Raw genomic sequence first — 23,471 nt, forward strand, 5'->3', positions numbered from 1 at the left:
CTGATGTTTTCAGTAGCAATTTTGCATTGAAATTTTTTCAATATTCTTAAAAAGAAAACATCATGTACCCAGTTTATGGTTATTGTAATAAGATGCAAAGTGACGTCATTGGAATACGGACGTCATTCAAATGCAAACTTAGCTATATTATTACAATGCTTTGCGACATTAAAATAAAAACTGGTCTAATTTCTATAACAAGCAGACAACACTGTTTACAGGTCAGTATTTTTTTAGTTTTCATAATTCTGGACAGAATTAAAAGATGAAAAAATAAAAAGTACCTTTTGTCAAATATATCATATAAAAAAATTACCATTGGATATGTTTTATTTATTATGTACAAAGCCAAAACAAAGGTCCAAAAAGTTACTGTCGTCGACCTTAGTTCAAGGAGAGTAATATTTACCTCCCTTTAGCATGTGAGTTTATAAGGTACATATATCAATATGCTAATGTTTTAAATGACTCTCCATAATCTAAGTTACGGCAGCAAGTAATTACTATCCTCAATTCTTTTCATACCAAGATCTACACTGCACATAGGTCATCATAATATTGTATCCCTGTACCAAAGTCAATGAATGTTTTATAGCTACATGTATATAGAGGTCACCAAAAATGTTGAATCTATGTACCAAGGTGACCAAATGTATTCCTAGACTGTATTGAGATCACCAAATGTTGTATCCATGTAGTAAGGTGACCAAATGTATCCCTACACTGTAATGAGATCACCAAATGTTGTATCCATGTACCAAGGTGACCAATGTTGAATACCTATACTGAGGTCATCACATGTTTTATCTCCATACTGAGGTCACCAAATTTATATCCCTGTACCAAACTTACCAAATGTTGTATCCCTACAATGAAGTTACCTAATGTAACCCTATACTGGTATCACCAAATGTTACATCCTTGCATTAAAGTCACCATACAATAATATTACATTACCTCAGTGAAAGCTGTCATATATTTGTTTTAATGTTAATGTAATGATACAAGTAGAATTTTGATTAGCCACAATGCAAACGTTTTAGCCAAAATTTAGTTCATCTGTAAAATACTTGTGGGTATGAAATGTGAGTAGTATAATATATTTATATTATTATAATTAACATTTCATATTACTACATCAAACTTTTATTTAGAAAAAATCACTGTACATTCAACTTTAAAAAAAAAAGAAGATAGTTCTATCTCACTTCAACGTGGCTCTAAATTTGGAATTTGTGCTTAATAATATTACATTTTGTTTAAAATCTGGAATGTTATTGTGTAAGTTTGTGTTGAAATTAAAATATGTGTTAGACAAGAAGCTATAGTTTTATAGCAGTACATTTTTATTTGTGAGTGATACTTGTACATGAAGGTTTATTACTATGTTGCTTGACATGACAACGGTATCCCTTACCAGAATTTACATAATTATCTTGACATGTACATGTCAGTTTGCAATATAGATGTTTATCAGTGTAAAATATAGAATGACCAAGTATTTGTTCAGTGTAACCAGAGTAAAATATCATTTTTTTTTTTTTCTCCCTACATTTCTGTAGGCCAATTTTTAGAAAAATAGAAAAAAAAATAGCTTATATCCATGTTAGTTAGGTTTTTTTTTTTACTTCTGTTTTCCGTGGCACGGTTTCAGATATATGCTCATAAAATATTATTGACTTGTCAGATAACATTGCATTCACATCCAGTATGGCTTATTTTTAGTGTACAGCATTGGTATTGTTTGATCACATGTTGAAAGTAACTTTAATGGAAGAAATATATATCTACCTATAATTAGCTGCCACAGTTGTGGATGTCAACCTTGTAGTACTGGTATATTACTTACACTGCTGGCCAACATTTTATTACAACCATTTCATTTAAGTTGGTAACAGGTTTGTTTATGTGCATACAGATCGACTCCATTAATCAGAAACTGAGAGGGTCAGAAATAATTTATAAAAGTTTCAGTTAATGAGTACATGCATGAATATTACAGCACATTGCAATGTATTATTTACTTCCCAAGTTCAGTGTAATATTTTTTTTTTTACCAGAAACTAATTTCACTGTAAGTGCAGTCACTTATCAAATTAGCATCATTGGGTGGTTAAACGGTTTACACTAATTGCTTAGCAGACTTGTTAATTTAGTGTTGTGGTGTAATTATTAAAATTATGTCAATTACACAGTATACATGGATCCGTGGTATATATTTTTGAGAAGAAAGGTAAAAAGGATGAAGTCACATACCGATAATAAAACAATTTTCATAGTTTTGCATCAATTAAATAAAGTAAAGTTTGTTTTGTTTCCCTAGAACATATTAATTAATTAATCATCATCTACTGGATGTCAAACATTTGATAATTGTGTCACGTACAATGATGTAGTCTTCTTGGGAAACCTGCTACATTTTTCTAGTAGCAGCAAGGGATCTCACAATTTTCTGTTCAAGACAGCACATACCACAGCCTTTGATTTACCAGTCATGGGGCAATGATTTGGAAACTGTCAGAGAAAGGGCCCTACAAAGGGGACTGGATCCTTCACCCCAAGCACTTCAGACTGGTGCTCTACCCACTGGGCTATATGGGGATCCCAACAATATGATTTATATCTCAAGCTGTCAAATCTACAATTTCATATCACTTGTATGATACAAATGCATGCTTCACTTGTTAATATAAATCATATCTGACAACCAAACAACCCCGCAATATCCTTTATTTAGCATACACGGTCTACAACCAAAACAAAGTGCACACATGAATGGAAGCAAATGATCAAGTTAATCCCTTTTACGGATTTATGAACATGGCCAATAGGGTAATCTCCTGTTGGACACGATTCACTTACTTGTTAACTACATGGAAAAATAAACATTTCATACAGAATGGTAACAATAATGTGTAACTTCCAGCCTGTGTTTGTGATTACATGTTATGTAAGTGGTTTTTCTGCTGTCCTACTATGACTGCTGGTTATAGCACTTTTTGCTTAGCTCAGACAATAGTGCAGTGTTTTTTGAATGAATGAATGAATGAATGGTAAGAATGTTTAAGCACTTCTCAGCACCAAAAATATGGAACAACACATGAAGGGCACAATACTTTTTGAATGCTAATACTTATTAAATAAAATATGAAGAGTTCAGGCGCAAAACATGATATAAACCATTTTCTTTCTTTTTTTTAGTTAAAGCTATTATTGTATGTCATTAAGGGCTAATCGTAGGCTTGCTGTTTTGCTGCAAAACACGATTAATCCTTATGAAATTGTATTAGATAAATCCCGATTTGTTTTGTTTTTTATATCAAAACGTGATATATGCCAATTAAACAAATCACTTTTACTGAAAATAAAAAAAATGGATATATCACGTTTTGCGCTTAAACTCTTCATATGTCTTAATAATAGAAAATTACTTTGAAAGAAAAGGATCTTTAATTCCGAAACATTTATTTTCAGTCCACTGTACAGGTATTTATAATGATACATATACACAAGCCAGAGAAAAACAATAGAAAAAAATACAACAATTAAAATCATTGACAAAATCAGGATTCTATAAAATTTTCCTTGATTTTCAGGAAATCACTCTCTTATTCAAATTATTGGTGTATTTAAAATTTAGTACCGTCAAATTATTTTATATGATCCACAACTAAACATTTTATCAATATGTAACTAATCTAACTGCAAACCTTTGATGATGGTACAAATTAATTTTATTCGCTATAAACATTTACTGTGTTCTGTCAAACATGATATTGCCAACATTTAGGTAATCGTGATCGTTTTCATGAGCGACAGCTTGCATCGTCGTGGGCACAGTAATAAGTTATAGTATGTGAATGAACAATTGATTTTCACACATTTACCTCACAGCTTACATGTCACTGCATGTGATAACACCCATTGATTAATCGGTTCGTGCAACTGTACCAGAGTTATGTCTGGCCTGCATACGATAGCTAAATATCACCATCAACAATGACCTTACAACTTAAGACTGCCCTGATTAAGCATGCTAATCTGCAGCTGATATGTCTGCCAAAGAACAGTAGGGGCTGAATTTATGAAGTCTGTTTTTCTTAAACATGGGTAATTAAGCATAGTAAACAGGCATCACATTTGGGGATTTTTTATTTTATTTTAATTTGTTTGTTTATTTATTTATTTATTTTTATTATTATAAATTTTTTTTTGGAGGGGTGTGTGTATTCCACCGAAATTGTAAAAATTATGTAATTCAGATATTTTGGGATTTAATCAATGTTCTCTAATGGTGTCATTAAACGAAAGAAACTTCAAAGTTCCCTTTGTAAATATGCAGTACTGTAAATAACCTCTCTTAACTAGATACCCTGTAAAACTGACTGTTTTATTTGGTTCCTAGGGTGTCTGGTTTAGAGGGTTTCACCGTACATGCATTCACACACAAAATATGTCCACAATGTTCATGTGTGTTCATGTACATGTACATCATAACATGCACACAGCTTTCAAGTCATGACAGACCAAGCACTTGATGCAGGTATGATTAGCATATGCTTACATTTACAACACTGAAAATAGATTACATTCCCAGGATAAATACATGTACGCTCCGTGACTAGCTCACATTAGGGAGGATATTTATGTTAATTACAGAAATATACAAATGTATATATCACTATTATAAGTGGTTAGTCATAATAATAATCCATCACTGGCGTAGGAAGCGGGGGTGTGGTGTGGGTGTGGGGGGGGGGGGGGTCATGTGGCCCCTCACTTTTCAGGTATTTTGCTTTATATTTACTTAATTTTTGTGTAAAAGTGTGTAAATATAAAAGTGTGGCTAAAGCTCATGACAATTTCATTCGAGACATAAATATGATAAGAAATGGAAGCTCGTTTAATATCCTATAATTACACATGTAGTAGATAGTTCCTATTTATTATAAGAATAAAATAATTGGCTAAATTCAGATATCACTTATTTATTTATTCATTCATTCATTCATTCAATATAAATTTTATGTTCTTGCTATTGAATGCATATGAGACACACTGATGTTGTCAATTTTACAAAATGCACCTGCTGCAAGCTTGCAGTCAGTATAGACAAGTTACATCACAAGTATGTCATAAACACATCACAGCATGAAATAACACAATAGTTCTGTAAACCATGTGGCCAACACCCATACTAACCCCTAAAGAAGAGCTGATCCCTGAATAGTTGGTCCCACTAAGTCCTGGTAATGAGCTTGTGGAGCCCGATCTGGAGTTGTAGCCAGACCCGAGACCTGAGCTGGATCCCACCTGGGAGCTGTAGGGGCTGCTATAGGAGCTGCTGCCATAGGACCCTCCGTACAGTCCACTGGAGAAGCCAAGCCCTGAGCTAGTGTAACTTGGACTGGAGTACCCAGTCCCAGAATACCCGAGTCCACTTAAACTGCTGGGGGAACCAATCCCATAACGATATGATCCATAAGACATTACTGAAGAACCTCCGTCTCAACACCACAAAAGTGAAAAAACAAATACACAACGATGACTTATGCCTGTTGTAGAAGGTAAATTCCAACAGAACATATCACATATATTCAGCTATATATGTAAGATTGAACCGTTTGCAAATCGGCAGGATTCCTTTGCCAACACATGATAAAGAATAACACTTTGTATATATTCTATATATTCCTGTTTCAATCAATGCTGGAATTAAATAACTGGTGAAGTTCTCGGTGAAAATAGGCTGGGACTGCTATTCCATAATGGCAGATACAGAGCTTGTAGGATCCAACAGGCCACATAAGATCATTCCAGATGTGAGCAGCCCACTGCAGAAACCAGCCAGCAGTACTGGTACAACACACTCTTACACATACACAGAGAGTTAGGACTGATTCACTTCCACAGCGGGGCTGGTAGGTAAGACAGGGGAAACCAAACCTTAGAAGTACCACTAAATTAAACAAATCCCAACCACTGCTTACTAGAAACGTGAGAATGGGTTTATGTTCTTATCTAACATTAAATCAACAGTCAGGCCTTCCTCATCTAAATATAGTCCACCAGTGTTTTGGGGTTCACCCATTGCACATGATTGAACAAGCCAGATAATTGTAACTCTTCAGTCTTTGGCCTGGAAAAACACACACACTGCAGACATGTAGATTGGTGGTATGAAGTTTTTATCAGTCAGAGGTAGGTACAGAAAGCCACGAGAGAAGCCAGGCTGTAATATTACTGTTGTAAGTCTGATAACTCTGGTCCCGGATCTCAAGAGCACACCAAACATTAACTCTCGCTTTCACCTGTCTTAACCTGAAGACATGCGTCACTTTATGAGAAACTAAAGAGTACACACACAATGCTGAACTTGGCTTATTGAAGACTGATCTCGGGAGCTGCTCATTTTACAATGAGCCCATAAAGCAATGTCAGATCGTTGACTTTTTTCTTTGGGGTGGAAGAAAGTAATGGCTGTTTAATGACACACAAACATGTTATTTTGGCAGAAGCTATTAGGTGTCAAGCACATAGTAACTGTGATAATTGATTTAGAAGATCAGAGAAGAAACTCAATTAACACCAAGGGGACATTTATATGTACTTTCACAAAAACAGGAAAGAAAAGAGATATATGTTTGACACCTCAGCATATGTTATATACTACATATTAACGTAAAGTTTGTTTTGTTTAACAACACCACTAGAGCACACTGATTTATTAATCATTGGCTATTAGATGTCAAACATGGTAATTTGGACATATAGTCTTAGAGACAAAACCCATTACATTTTTCCATTAGTAGCAAGGGATCTTTTATATGCATCATCCCACAGACAGGATAACGCATACCATGACCTTTGATATACTGGCTAGGAAAAAAAATAGCCCAATGGACCCACCGGCGGTGATCAATCCTAGACCGACCGTGCATCAGGCAAGTGCCTGACCACTGGGCTATGTCCTGCCCCTTACACTATATATATATATATATGTGTGTGCGTGTGCGTGTGCTGTGTGCGTGCGTGTGTTGTGTGTGCGTGTGCGCATGTGCGGTGCGTGTGTGTTGTGTGTGTGTGTGTGTGTGTGTGTGCGTGCGTGTGTGCGTAAGTATAATGCTATATCGAGTCTAACATATGATTTCGACAGTAGGTCGAGAAAGAAAGATAATGGAGGCCTGCTGCCACTATAATTATATTGCCACCATAATTACCTATTATACATGAGAAAAGTTTTCTTCAAACACAAAAATTTAAATAAAAATATTATGTATTCTGAACTGACAATGTATGATGAAGTGTGGATTCATTCTGCAACTTAATCGACCATTCATTAAAAATTTTAACATGATTTTCAAATTAACTACTATTTTATTTTTTATTAAAAATTTTAAAATTAAAATGGAAAGAAACACATATTTAAGCCAAAATGACTGGACACATTGAGCACTCGCCTGAACAATTCAACCAGTAAATACTCAGCAGTGGATGTCTGACATTAAGCATGATAAAACTGATAAAAATGTAATCTATGATTTCCAATTTAGTATTCAACAATCTTCATTGTATTCTCTCTCAATACAGGGACAGAAGTGTTTGCTTGATGTGCGATCGGTCTGGGATCGATCCCCATCAGTGGGCCCATTGGATTATTTCTCCTTCCAGCCAGTGCACCAAGACTGGTATATCAAAGGCAGTGGTATGTATTACCCTGTCTGTGGGATGGTGCATATAAAAGAACCCTTGCTGGTAATAAAAAAGAATAGCCCATGGAAGTGGTGACAGCAGGTTTCCCATCTCAATATCTGTGTGGTCCTTAACCATATGTCTGACGCCATATAATCAGAAATAAAATGTGTCAAGTGCGTCGTTAAATAAAACATTTCTTTCTTTCTCTCAATACATTAATATCACTAGTATCATGTTTATAAAGCTTAAATTACACGTTCATTCGTTAATGCAGATGTGTTGCCTTGTGGGCTAAAAAGTTGTTTAGTCAGTAATGGGTTCAAATCTCTGACCTGAATGCCCACAAAGTTAAAACTGCATTGTTCACAGCTGTAGCTTCTTGAAAAATAATCTAGTTAGATGGTGTGATGTTACAGGTATGGATTAAATAGCAAAAGAAAAACCCTACTTCTGTTACAGGGATTAGTCTTACCAAATAAAAGCAAGAAAAAAAAAGAGAAAAAAAGCAGCAAGGGATCGTTTATAGCGCTCATACTGGAGAGAATGTTACTTTAGCCAAGGTTCAGAATGTGGAATATTTTCTTGAAAATTACAAATCCCCAAAAGTGGCTAATTTAAACATTTTATTAGCCAAATACTACAATTTGTATAAAACATAGCAGTTGTCTAATTTGACTATGGGCATTCATTGATTCATTTGTACTGTCATGCTTATATCCAATTAAGGTTGAAGTATGCTGTCTTGGGTACATGCCTCAACTATTTGGGCTTTCTATGGTTAATGGTTAGTGAGAGACAAGTCAGTGTAGTGGCCTTACACCCATTGAATCGTTAAAACATGCTCTGGGTGAGAGCCAGCCGGTACTGGGATGCTTACCCAGTACCTACCAGCCTCAAGTCCAATGGCTTTACCACTATATCACCAAGGCTAATTTGACTACAGGCAGGGTAAGCCTTGCTTTTATACATTTCCCAACTGACACGACAGCACAAATCACAACCTTTTGTGAAACATTGATTTCAGTGAAAAAAACAAATGGACTAAACAAAATATTTCTTTAGATTAGCTATTTCAAGTACCTAACATAACATTCAAACTGTCAGAGGTCTGAAAAAAGAGTTAGTTTAACAACAACTTGGCATATTTATATGGTGTCTATCACATATATGGTCTACAAAATTAAAGAAGAAACCTGCTGCCTCGGCTCAACCTACATGTATGGCAAGCAAGTCTGAAACAGAGGGTGATCAAAACGGAAATTAACAGTATAGAAAAATAAAACATGATTTTTTTTACAATGAAGCGACTACTATGTATATGTGGTGTATCAGAAAGATGAATATGATTTAAAGGATCCTAGGTACTAAATTGCTTTTACGTGCCAATATCCAGGTATGGTTCAGGCACGGCCACCCTGGGCTCAGCCCCTAACTTATCAGAGGCCGAGTCCAGGGCAGATTAGAAGATCAAGTGTCATGACTCAAGAGTTTTACTGAAACAGATAACTGACCTCAGTGATGTAGTTCTTAAGAGTCATGACCCAGAAGAGTGTTACTGAAACAGAGAAATGGCCTCTGTGATGTAGTGGTTAAGAGTCATGACCCAGAAGAGTGTTACTGAAACAGAGAAATGGCCTTCGTGATGTAGTGGTTAAGAGTCATGACCCAGAAGAGTGTTACTGAAACAGATAACTGACCTCAGTGATGTAGTGGTTAAGAGTCATGACCCAGAAGAGTTTTACTGAAACAGATAACTGTCCTCAGTGATGTAGTTCTTATGAGTCATGACCCAGAAGAGTGTTACTGAAACAGAGAAATGGACTCTGTGATATAGTGGTTACGAGTCATGACCCAAGAGTGTTACTGAAACAGAGAAATGGCCTCCGTGATGTAGTGGTTAAGAGTCATGACCCAAAAGAGTGTTACTGAAACAGATAACTGACCTCAATGATGTAGTGGTTAAGAGTCATGACAAAGAAGAGTGTTACTGAAACAGAAAACTGAACTCGGTGATGTAGTGGTTAAGAGTCATGACCCAGAAGAGTGTTACTGAAACAGAGAACTGACCTTGGTGATGTAGTGGTTAAGAGTCATGACCCAAAAGAGTGTTACTGAAACAGATAACTGACCTCAATGATGTAGTGGTTAAGAGTCATGACACAGAAGAGTGTTACTGAAACAGAAAACTGACCTTGGTGATGTAGTGGTTAAGAGTCATGACCCAGAAGAGTGTTACTGAAACAGAGAACTGACCTCGGTGATGTAGTGGTTAAGAGTCATGACCCGGAAGAGTGTTACTGAAACAGAGAACTGACCTCGGTGATGTAGTGGTTAAGAGTCATGACCCGGAAGAGTGTTACTGAAACAGAGAATTGACCTCGGTGATGTAGTGGTTAAGAGTCATGACCCAGAAGAGTGTTACTGAAACAGAGAACTGACCTTGGTGATGTAGTGGTTAAGAGTCATGACCCAAAAGAGTGTTACTGAAACAGATAACTGACCTCAATGATGTAGTGGTTAAGAGTCATGACACAGAAGAGTGTTACTGAAACAGAAAACTGACCTTGGTGATGTAGTGGTTAAGAGTCATGACCCAGAAGAGTGTTACTGAAACAGAGAACTGACCTCGGTGATGTAGTGGTTAAGAGTCATGACCCGGAAGAGTGTTACTGAAACAGAGAACTGACCTCGGTGATGTAGTGGTTAAGAGTCATGACCCGGAAGAGTGTTACTGAAACAGAGAATTGACCTCGGTGATGTAGTGGTTAAGAGTCATGACCCAGAAGAGTGTTACTGAAACAGATAACTGACCTCGGTGATGTAGTGGTTAAGAGTCATGACCTAGAAGAGTTTTACTAAAACAGAGAACTGGTCTCGGTAATATAATGGTTATGAATCATGACTCAAAAGAGTGTTACTGAAACAGATAACTGACCTCAGTGATGTAGTGGTTAAGAGTCATGACCCAGAAGAGTGTTACTGAAACAGAGAACTGACCTCGGTGATGTAGTGGTTATGAATCATGACTCAAAAGAGTGTTACTGAAACAGATAACTGACCTCGGTGATGTAGTGGTTAAGAGTCATGACCCAGAAGAGTGTTACTGAAACAGATAACTGACCTCGGTGATGTAGTGGTTAAGAGTCATGACCCAGAAGAGTGTTACTGAAACAGATAACTGACCTCGGTGATGTAGTGGTTATGAATCATGACTCAAAAGAGTGTTACTGAAACAGAGAACTGACCTCGGTGATGTAGTGGTTAAGAGTCATGACCCAGAAGAGTGTTACTGAAACAGAGAACTGACCTTGGTGATGTAGTGGTTAAGAGTCATAACCCAGAAGAGTGTTACTAAAACAGATAACTGACCTCAGTGATGCAGTGGTTAAGAATCATGACCTAGAATAGTTTGACTAAAACAGAGAACTGGCCTCGGTGATATAGTGGTTATGAATCATGACTCAAAGGAGTGTTACTGAAACAGAGAACTGACCTCAGTGATGTAGTGGTTAAGAGTCATGACCCAGAAGAGTGTTACTGAACCAGATAACTGACCTCAATGATGTAGTGGTTAAGAGTCATAACCCAGAAGAGTGTTACTGAACCAAATAACTGACCTCAGTGATGTAGTGGTTAAGCCATCAGAGGTGAGGCTGGTAGGTACTGGATTTGCATCCCGGTACTGGCTCCCACCCAGAGCGAGTTTAAAGACTCAGTGGACAGGGCCACTACACCGATTTCTCTCTCACTAACCACTGACCACTAACTCTCTATCCCGGACAAACAGTCCTGGTAGCTGAGGTGTGTGCCCAGGGTAGCATGCTTGAACCGTAATTGCATATAACCAGGAAAATAAGTATAAACAACAATGAAATGGAGAAAGCAGTTGTTTTAGTGGGCTACCTGTGATAACATCATGATATAACAATGATCTTTTGTGTGTGCCAAATGTGTGTGACACCTGTCAAGCACTGAAATGGAATAAACAGAAATAATGTTTGCTGCAAACAAAATAAAATCAGTAAGGATAAAGACCTTAAGAGTAATAACACCTACAGTCCCCCATTTTTACTGAATGAAAACTGTTGCATCAAAACAAGGTACAGATAATTTGTAACTCTTTGTAGCATGTTGGTTATTTTTTTTATTATCCAGTCACTTTTAACTGTTTTTAATACAAAAATCCTTCTGCTGTCTGATGCCATTCCATCACATATAACTGTATAAATTGTTGCAACTGTATAAATTGCACAAAGTAATACAAGCGACATATTCAGCTTAAGACAAATGATGATGGCATAACCATTCATTTTGAAGCCAAACTTTTAAAATACAAAATATGATTATGACTGCATTAATTAGAAAATACTTTTTTTCTTCTATACTGTGTAATAGCCACTGCTTATGAAAATCGACCATACCACATTTATGAAACAAATCCCTCAAACGTTTTCTTGTAAATTTGTGAAGTTTGTATAACATGTTTAAACATTCCCAGTACTCCTGAATGGAAACATTTTATGACTGAAATTGAAGTTCTCACTGTAGCAAACCACCCAAGTTTAATAATTTTTAAACCAGCCATTAAGTGGCTTTAGAATCAATCTGCACACTGCAATTATCAAAAAATATTACCTCCGATATTTTAGTCCATATGAGTAACAATAAGAAATAACCAATAAAACAAACAAATATAACACTGGTGTGAAATCAAAGGTTGTATACAACATTTAATCCGGGCTTGAAACAGCCTATGGCCAGGTCGCCAAATGCGACCAATGTCCTGTTTGGGCGACTTAAATATTTAAAAAATAATGGTGTTAGTCGCCCAAAGAGAGGATAATAAACGAGTTACCAGTTATTATCAAATTTATGTCCCGAGTGAAATAATTTTCAATTGTCACGAGCTGTAGCGAGTGACAAATGAAAATTATTTCACGAGGGACATAAATTTAAAATAAATGGTACAGAGTTTGTTATTCTATTTATTACCTCAGCTATTTTTCTCTAAACGTCTTTATTTTTGACGCACATACACGAAGGCCAACCTGTATAGAAACGATGTAAAGCACTTTACGCACTGTTCTGATAATGCTATAGCTTTGTAATTTAATCACGTTCATAGGTCTTGATTAAAAACTATAAAATACCGAAATGCCTTTTCAAATTTTTCTTTGATCATTACAAGGTTACCGTTAAATAATCCATCAGTTTCAAGCTACTTGTTATTTTTATTACTGATAAAAAAATTGTGCATGTGTTATGCTGCTGCCCCTACGCGTACTGTAACCTCACCATGGTGCAGGGGTGTAACATTCTTTTTTTATTTCAGTCTTGAATTCTTATATTGATGTTGATCATCACTTTATTTGTTTGCATTACCATAGTTTGACACCCAATAGCCAATGTATTTTTCGTGCTGGGGTGTCATTAAACATTCATTCATTCGTGTTATGCTGCCACTTAAATAACAAAATGAGGCTTAAGGGTAGATAACTCAAAATTTATGTTGTCAACTTTTGATAATTTCTTGCATGACTGTTACCAAGCTAAAAATGTCATCCATGTAGCCTTGTTGACTTTGTCCTATTTTTCACAAACTATTACACACCGACAATATATCTGTATTCTTATTGGTCGAAAACCAGTCACATGGCCTGATATTGCCCTCAGTCGGTTCCACTGGTCCGATCAAAACTGATATTGCCCTCAGTTTTAACCAATGAAAACAAAGAGAAAAAATTCCATCCAAGTAATGAGTGGTTAACGTAATGCAATGTCAACTATTAATTTTAATGTAATAACCACAAAGAACTTTTCCGTCCTTCAGCAAAAATATAACAACTTTATTCTTATTAAAGTTAATTCTGCAAATACCACACACACACAATATAAGTACATGTAGTCATCAAATTATGTAAAGAATATTGAAAAGATTGCAAAACATACTGTACATGATACATAACAGGGATGTGCCTAGGAAAATGTAGGTGCCGGGCAAAATTCGAAGGTCCGTTCAATAAATTTAGGAGGGCTGAATGCATGCTCCCCATTGACGTTTTTTTTACATTGCAGATGCTCTTGTCGGTCTTTTGGGTTATTTTTAATTAGCTTTTCTAATTTATATTTATATCTCAGGTTTATATTATTTAGCAAATATATGAGCTGCTAAATGAAAAGATATAACATCCCAGAAAAAGCAGAAAGTACTGAGTTGGTATTTACAAAGGCTGAAAGGCAATAACTTACTACTTGGTGCCAATCAGTTAACAGTTGAATAAAGTGTATTAAACTTTAAGGCATCTGTTTTTCTTTTCTGACCATATTTTAACAGCTGTTTCAAATGGAAAATCTTCCAATTTATAGGAACCTCAATTACAATTCTCATAATTGAGTCTAAAGTCGTTTCTGTCATTCTGTTGCGAAGAATTGTTTTTATCAGTTTCATTTGGGAGAAGTCTCTTTCACAGTCTGCTGTATGTGGTGGTAGAACCATGTAAATCTCTGCAAGAAATGCCATAATTGGATAAACAAGTTTTAAGCCTTTGTTGGCAACTAGATCATGAACAACATCTGAAGCAATTTTTGAATGCATGTGGTCACTCATGTATTGTTTAAAATCACCCCACTCCTGAACTGCATTTGCCTCTTCATAGCCACCAAATCTCTGGATTAGTGTTTTTATGTGACTAATTGCATAGTCATCTGCATTTCCATCATTTGTTTGCGAGTCAAACAAGCTGAAAGCCTCCATGATATTATTGTCGGTAAATCGATTTTTAATGTTTGTAATGATTTTGTCTAGAAAGACAGTCTTCACATGTTTGTCAAAGTCACACTTAGCTACTATGGCAAGATCATTATCTGGTTGACATAGATTTCTTTTGTACTTTATATCAACTCCTAACCTTTCTAGTTTTGTGATGAAATCTGTAATGTTTTTTAGATTATCACCATCCTCTACCTTCAGTTTTTCAATCTTATTAATTGTAGAAGCTACTACATTTGCAACCAATGAATAATCAAGGTTACTGATTTGAAATATCTTGGATAGGCCGTTAATAGTACATTACAAAACAGAAGAATCGCCACAAACTCATACTGGCTTAGGAAAGTATATAAACCACTGGCAGTGGCATTCCCCCTTTCTTCAGATTCATGCCCAAGACTGATAATGACACTGCTAAGAATATTCTTCAAACGTTCAACTGATGTTCCAACACTCAGCCACCTTGATGATGAAGGCTCAAGTATCTTAAGCTCAGGCTCTTCAAGCAGTTGCTGGACAGCTTTAAGTCCTGCAGACCTAACAGCACTAAAATATGATAAAAGTCATACAACTGTCTAAGAATAGCTTTGAATTTGTTGACATATGGTATGCTATCTCAAGCCTGAGATGCAGCTAAATTAAGCCTACTGTCTCACATTTATGTAATTCACCCACAGCATTTTGAGAAATAATCTGTTTATTCTGTATTAATTTAACAGCCCCATTGCGAACACGTCATTACAGCACCGTCAGTTCCAATGCCCCTCAGGCATGTATATTTCAAATGATTTTGTTCAACAAATTCAGTAACATGCTTAGATATATTATCAGCATTTAATGTTATTAACATCTGTTTGTCATTAATGTCATTTTTTTTCAGTTGAAACACTTGACTGAACTTTCAGGCAGTCTAATATTTTCAAAAACCTAACCTCAATAGATCGATCCATTATGAATAAATCGAGTTCTTAAAACCATTTGTTCCTTCACAGAACAGTCCGTTGTCTCATCGAACATGAGAGAAAAGTGGTTACTTTCTCTCAGTTTACTCAGTATATTCTTTTCAATAACACTAGACATGCATTCCAGCATGTCCTGGATCGATTTCCTGCTTGTGTACATAGCATTAAGACCAACATTAATTTTTGACCTCAAATAATCCAGTAAATCGAGTAATGGTTCAAAGTTCATTTATGTGCTATTCTCTGTTTACACAAAAAGTAAAGGCATGCAAAAATTTGGCACATGGAGGCCAGTGGTATTTCTGGTATAATACTAACAGCGATGTTGCTGGTGTGTGATTGGGCAAGATCTAATTGTACTGCATCAATGTGACCATGGGATGTTTCATGATCGACAACACTCTCGAGTCGGATTCGTCTACATGGTTGTTTGTTCCAAATATCGCGATCAAAAGGACGTTTGTCATACTTTTTGCAAAGTTCACAAAACATTCCTAATCCATCAATATTTATTAACCAGGGCCTGTTTAATTTCCATTTTATATTAAAAGACTTTGCCCGTTTCATTTTTTTAGAACACGGTGTAATTTATTCGTATGTATTTTTCTGTTTGTCAACATCTTTGACAGTTCCTGTAAAACTAACCGGTGACGTATCGATACAGGTAGATTGGACACTTTCCCTCAAAACGGACGACGTAGTTTTATTGCCGACAACAGACCTTGTAGGCTCTGCTATCTTTTCACATTCACTATTATAATTTTGTCTGCTACTTTTCTGGAAGTATTTTAGTAAAGACATTGTTGATATTTTTCACCGTGTCGTCTGCTAGTAGTACTAGTCATGTCGCAAAGAGAAAATGTATTTAGCATTTTGATTGGATGATATATTCTATAGTAGCCAATGAATAAATAAGACAGATGAAGCATTCGGAATATCAGTGTTTTTCCACCGCTGACGAGAATGGCTGAATGGTTACGAATGTCTTCGGTGCCGAGATATTATGTGTGCTAACGTTGGCAAACTATTGGACTGGTTCCCGAAGTGGCCGTTTGGTTTAACGTGTAGCGCAAAAAACAGTCTAGCGAGCTTTTTTGTTTTTCGATTGTACTAAGCTTGCTAGACTGGTTTTATGTCTGCAACAAATGTTTAGTAAAATATTCATAGAATTTTTTGCATATTATTTAAATAACTAAGTTTGGGGTTATTTTTTTGACAAAATATTAGTGCCGGGCAAAAAGCCCAAATTTCTTTAAAGTGGGTAGTCGTGCCCGGCACCGCCCGGCGTGGGCACATCCCTGCATAAAATTTTTGTTAGATTCGGTACTCCCTGGGTTCTATGATACTAATAAAGAATGCATTGGAGGTAATTAGTAACTCTTCAGATTTAACATCTTTATTTTTTATTCTGTTAATAATATGATTTGGACACTCTTGTTGGTCAAAGTGTATCTAATTTAATTTTTGTCTTTTTAATGTTTCAACTGCTTATTTCTGCATTCCTCTGCTTACCATACAACATAATAGGATTATTAGATATTACTAAATCTCTTCAGTTTTATGGGAAATTGAAAGTATCCTCTGCTTGCCATACAACATAATAGGATTATTGGACATTACTAAATCTCTTCAGTTTTATAGGAAATTGAAAGCATTTTGTTTCTGATAAACAAAGTAGGAATGTACGAGTCTTATGGACGTAAAAAATAATTATTGACCATATTTAGGGAAATATCGGATTTTATTGCCATCACTGATGTGCCACCATTCAAGCATAAAACAACTCTATTTTATTAAAACAATTTCTATCCTTGGTGTAATTGTGGAATAACATATCACTAGCTATGAGGAACTAAAAAGCAATAACTTTAAAAATCTAATAAGAGTCCCGTTCAGTTACTACTATGATTTCAACATTTTTATTTTTAAATTATTTGTAATCCAGCCTGTGCATGTGGCCATTAGGAAAAGATGCTGAAATCCAAGAGATGTCAATTTGAAAAAAAACCACAATCTTTTATGTTTCAATCAATTTTAACTTTGTAGGGTTTTATAACAGTGTGTATGTGTGGAGGTGGAATACTGTTAATTTTACATAAAAGAACATGAGCAAGAATAGTTTTTGGGTAGCACTAAAATCTGCAATTGAAAACAATTCTGCAGGTTTTTCCTATCTTTAAAAATGTGAGCACTAGAAAAACCTACATTCCACCATATATGTTAAGTATTAGTCCACAGATCTGCACAAATGTCACAATATACATCTTAAAAGGACTATCTTGAATTTGCAACCATTATAACATATTTCCAAATAAATCCTTTTTAACAAAAATTAAAATATTAGTTTCTAAATACAGAATCTGTTTCTGGTTGTTTTTATAACTTTTAATGTTTGTTGTAGATCACATTTCATTTTACTTCCTAATATACATTTTTGGATACGTACAGAATTATTTGGATGGTAAAATAGTTTGGGCTACTAAATACACTAGGATAACAAGAAAAACATTGTTTATACATACACTGGATGATTAAACTGACATTTAATACAATTTAAAAAATTTAATATGTATTTTTAGCTGCTAAAAATGTTCTGTTGATCAAAAACATGTTACATGGGCTGCAAACTTACGATAGTCCCTTAAATATTTTGACTCTTGTTTTTTTTTCTTTCTTATTTTAGACAGTGGTAAAGAATGTATTTTTCTACAGTACACTAACCAAACAAGAAAGGATATCTCACTAATGACAATTAAATTAACTTAATTCAAAGATAGAATCGACGATTAACGTCCAACTAAGTTATGTTTACTTTTATGTTTATATTTACGTTTCTGCTCATGCATAAATGTATTTGTATGACAGACTAACTGCCATGTTACACTCTTTTAAGAATACGGGTCCAGGTTTCCATGGACCCATAACAAAATGTTAATCTTTGCAAGCATTAAATGATTTTTTGGATAATTGTTTTTTCATCTATATTTTCATATACAGCAACATAACAACTGGACAAAGGCATATGGTATATGCTTTTCTGACTCTGAAAAGTGCATATAAAAGATCCATTGCTTCATTAGGAAAAATGTAGCGGGTTTCATCTGATGACTACGGGTAAGAATTACCAAATGTTTGACATCCAATAGCTGATGATTAATTAATAAATGTGCTCCTTAAACAAAACAAACTTCTTCATATACAGCAAAAAGTGATAATGTATTATCAACTTACCCCAGAATCTGTCTGATCTTCTTTACTTGATTCTTCAGGTTTGTTTTCTTTCCCCTCCTTGTCTTCATCATTCTGTGAACATAACATGTCTTGCCTTGTAGACATGATCAAATGACACAAATAATTTTGAAAATGGTTCTCATCAAATGGACCTAATTGTGAGAATCTTTCAGTTTGTTTTTTTGATGCAAATTCTTGATGCATCAAATATATTTTTTAATAAATTCTCCAAAAGGAAGAATTAAAATTTCAGGGCTGAATTTACAAAGCCTGTTTTGGCCCAGAAAGTTTAATGAGTCCTTATTTTATTTGTCTAAAACACATTTGGCAGCATATTTTAAAACAAAACTGAATTGCTAATAATTGGTGGGGTTTTTTTTTGTCTGACTTAACCTGTGTCTAAATCAGTGCTAGTTCATACTGATGCATGTTCAGGAGGCCGAATGCTCCAAGTCTCTTGCTACACTGGTTTTGAAACTGACATTAAACAAGCATTCTGAGAATACTGCTAAAGAAATACATGTCTCCTACCAAGTCCAACAAATGTTTTGTATCTCCTAAGTTCAAGGGCCATAACTCTGTACATGTCCTCTACTGGGTCCAACAAATATTTTTATCTCCTAAGTTCAGGGCCATAACTCTGTAAAAATTTTCAGGGGCATTGTTAAAAAACAAACATCTGGAAAACTATATGTAGGACAGATGGATAGACAGACAGGTGGACAACCAGACATGCAGACAGACAGCCAGATAGACAAACAAACGGATGGAGATGAAACCTTTAGTCAACTCTGGTTTGACCTGTAGGGGACCAATAACAAGGATAGGATATGATACGATATGATGGAAACCAGTGAAACTGTTCATCAACACTGGACTACTGGCTGTAACTCACCTCGGGATCGTAGCTGACTATACCCGTTGATCTTCGTTCTCGCCTCGCCCGCCGTGCACGCACTAACGACAATTCTTTTTTCTCCTCATGGCCATCTGTAAGCAAAATCACCCTCAGTGTCACTTTTAACAGTCTGTGACATCAGCTACATCAACTTGACAAGACAACCTGCAGATCATTCTCCTATAATGGTGTTAGATGAGCAAGCACATGATATTTTAAAGGGACATTCCCGAGTTTGCTGCATTGTAAGATATTTCCGACCAATAAAATATTTCTACGATTAAACTTACATATTAAATATATTTTCTTGTTTAGAATATCAGTGTCTGTATATTCAATGTGTTTCTGGTCATCTTAATATTTGTAAGAAATTTAACATACTACAAATATTAGACCATCAGAAACACGTTTAATATTTTATGCAGAAAAAAAAAAATATTTGATATGTAATTACAATCGTTAAAAAGTCTGCTAGTCGATAACATCTTAAAAATCGCAGAAAACTCAGGAATGTCCCTTTAAAATACAATTTAGTAAAAATGTTAATGAAGGCCAATCAATTTGCCACTCTACTAAACCTTTCCAGGAAAGTGCAGATCACTTGGCAAAGAATGTCTTATAGTTAAAAAGATTATATAAACAGAACAAAATGCATGTCTTATAGCATAACACATTTATGTTTTCCACTTTTATCAGCAATTAGAACGATGCAGCGTCAATATATGTGTTTAGAACAATTCAAGTTGAGATCACCACTTAGTTCACTGGCTGAGATAACTAGCAAGAAAACCAAAACTAAAGATTAATTAATCATAATTAAGACGAGGAGTGGATAAAGACAATCCACCATAGAATGAGAGCCATCAGGATGATTTGCAGGGAACATTCTGTTTGCAAAATTTTGATTAGTGACACTGCTAGTCAACTGAAAATTATTTTATCAACTACTGTTTAATGTTTTAAAATTGTGTAGTGATCTCTTAAACTTGTATTGATTTGGATAAAAATGGGTGCATAAAAAAAACCCCATCCAGATCATAATCTTGAGCAAAAGAAAACTAAGGAAGAGGAATTATATTTGGACCTGTCCATGTTATGGATGGGGGGGGGGGGGGGGGGGGGGGGAGGAGAGAAGAAGTACATTTAGCTAAGAGGTCTGGTTAATTTATACAATTTTTTTTTTTTAAATACCAGACCTCACCAGTTAAGGGGAGCAAACTCTCTGGCTCCCCCATCACTTGCCTGAGACCAATTCAAGGAGAGTAATTGTTAGTAACATGAATTCTAATATAACTAGCATATAAGCTTAATTTCTATTGGTTAATTTTTTGTTAAATTGGATGATTTATGTATGCTGTCATGGGCAATCAGGATTTAATATGATGCCAATAATCCAAGTACTCATACAAATCTTATGTCACTTAGCCTGATATGTGGTATTTTCAATAGTGTCTTAATTGATAAATTCTGCATCTTCCACTATGTTTAAACCCTGATACAAATAATTTTCATAAAAATTGCTAACCTCAGATGAATATAATTTTTGTTTTGTTCCACTGTAAATTTTTAACATTATGTTAGCAGCACCCACCCGCCCAAAGTAAGGTCCATTTGATGTCGATCGCTGCTGTCAATTCGATAATGTGACTGGTCGCCAAGCTAGCAGTTTTTCAATCTGTGTGCCCAAACTGGCACATGCAGATTCATCAAATATAACTGTATAATTGTATCACAATCAGAAATACAAAATTTTTGTCTAGAACATACTTTTTGGGACAATAAAGTGATAATAAACTTTGTTATAAAGACGAGATGGAAATGATTATCAATTTTTTAAAACATAATTTTAAGCAACATTAAAGTTTAAACCGCTCTAAAACATCAGCAAAATTAGAAAAACAAACAAAAATAATATATACCTTTTCGCATATGATTATTATTTTACATATTTATTAATATTTATAAAAAATCCAGAAAAAATCTTTGAGTAAAAGTTATAGACCTACATGTATCCCTCAATATGTTTTTTGTTCAAAATTAATCCAGATGAATTCCTCGAAATAATTCAACATTAGATTCAAACAGCTTCACATATAACTAAATTCCAATAATATCCATACTGTTTTCAACAAAAATTATCAGCAAACGAAAATTATTGTTTTAGTATATACTGTATTACAAAGAAAAATCATGTTCAAAATACAGTACTGACAAATTTGCCATTTGCTTTGCCCCTAAGTTAGTGACATCATATTAAGAAGAAGAAAAAAGCATAAGATTATGTCATATTATTACTTATTACAAGTGTTTTCATTGAATATTGTATGCAAGAAGAATAGCTATTCAAGTTGTTAAGATTTGGGGATATCTTTAATGAAAATACCAATAAAATTCTTACAGAGTCCTAGTAGGACTATTAGAATAGGAATAATACCACTGTATTTCGTTGTCAACTATAATAATTTATTACAAAAGTTTTAGATTTTGTTTTAAATCATTATAGTTAACAACTAAACTCAGTGGTATTATCCCCGAAAACCCCCACAAACTAATACTATAATCTAAGTGAGTTAGCTGTCACAATCAAGACAATAATACACAATCATTTACAGTTCCACCCCTGATCCAATTCCAGTTTGACTTACTGTTTAAAAACAGACGACCAACAAAACAATACACAGCATATAAACATGCACATTGTAAATCTAAATACACTGGAACTTTGCATCAGTTCACTAAATGTGCTGACAACACCAGGTATTTAAAAATTAAAACAGACAAGAACATGTACCAAAACCCCCAGAAACACAATGGACTAAACATGCTTTTACACAAACAACAATGAAAGCATTTCCTATAGGGAAATATTTAACACAGTAAAAGAAGTTACAAGAAAAAAAGAAGAAAGAAACTGTCATCAGCACAAGAGATTGTGTATAACCCTTTATATTTTGTGGACAATCTTCTATTAAGTTAAACATTAATTTACACTTGAAAATAATTTCTAAATGGGGAAAAAGATAAATATTTTTAAAGTAGCAAAACTGTTGCTATATCATTATATATACTGTATATATTTTTCCATTAGTAGCAAGGGATAGCACATACCAGTCTTTGATATACCAGTCGTGGTGCCCAGACTGGAACGAGAAATAGCCCAATGGGTCCACTGACGGAGATCGATCCCAGACCGACTGCTAGAGCTGGCCGGTATTGAAATTTGAGGTTCGGTATCGATATCGGTATTTTTGGGGTGATTTACCTCGGTATCGGTACGGTATTCGGTATTGACACGATACCGATATCGAGCTTTATTTTCGGTATACTCGGCTTAAAATGCACGCCTGTGTTAAGGCTCACCCGCTAATTTCATCTAAATACAATTAAATTCTATACACAAGGCTCTCGTCTGATTTATACCAACCCATTTTGCGTTCGTCAGATATATTATTAGTGCTTTCCGGGAAATATTTTAAAATACCGAAATTTCGGTATTTTGAAATTTGCTCGGTACGGTAAACCGGTATTGACACAATACCGATACCGAACGGTATATACAGTATACCGCCCAGCTCTACCGACTGCGCATCAGGCAAGTGCTATACCACTGGGCTATAACCCGCCCTTGTAATGATATAAATGCATTTAATAATTGAACAGCATATTATATGTAATTTAGTAAGGAAATCTTTCTGGCAGCATTATTCATATGTGGGGGTGTCAATGGGGCTGTTGAACCCTGACCTTGAACAAGACAAACAAGTGCCTTTCTACAAAGGTGACTTTCCGTATGTACAATTTTTTTATCCGTCATCAATCACATGCAAAAAACATTCACCTGCTAAACTTATAGTAGAGTTGGATGACATGTACATATATGGAAAACCAGCTTTGGTTTAAAATCGCCCTTTCTGTC

At 35.1% G+C, this 23,471-nt stretch overlaps 1 protein-coding gene across 9 annotated transcripts in view; it reads right to left on the reverse strand.

Moving 5' to 3' along the window:
* Positions 1-23,471, reverse strand: part of LOC121370381 (protein phosphatase 1 regulatory subunit 12A-like) — a 94,775-nt gene that overhangs the window by 19,670 nt on the left and 51,634 nt on the right. For all 9 annotated transcript variants that reach the window (XM_041495564.1, XM_041495568.1, XM_041495567.1 and 6 more), the window contains 2 exons: positions 19,553-19,647; positions 18,658-18,729 (listed from right to left, as the gene is read on the reverse strand). In XM_041495564.1, the coding sequence (XP_041351498.1) occupies positions 18,658-18,729; positions 19,553-19,647 (167 nt within the window). The remainder of the gene's footprint in view (positions 1-18,657; positions 18,730-19,552; positions 19,648-23,471) is intronic.

Source organism: Gigantopelta aegis, chromosome 4 (assembly GCF_016097555.1).
Source record: "Gigantopelta aegis isolate Gae_Host chromosome 4, Gae_host_genome, whole genome shotgun sequence".
Taxonomy (NCBI): Eukaryota; Metazoa; Mollusca; class Gastropoda; order Neomphalida; family Peltospiridae; genus Gigantopelta; species Gigantopelta aegis.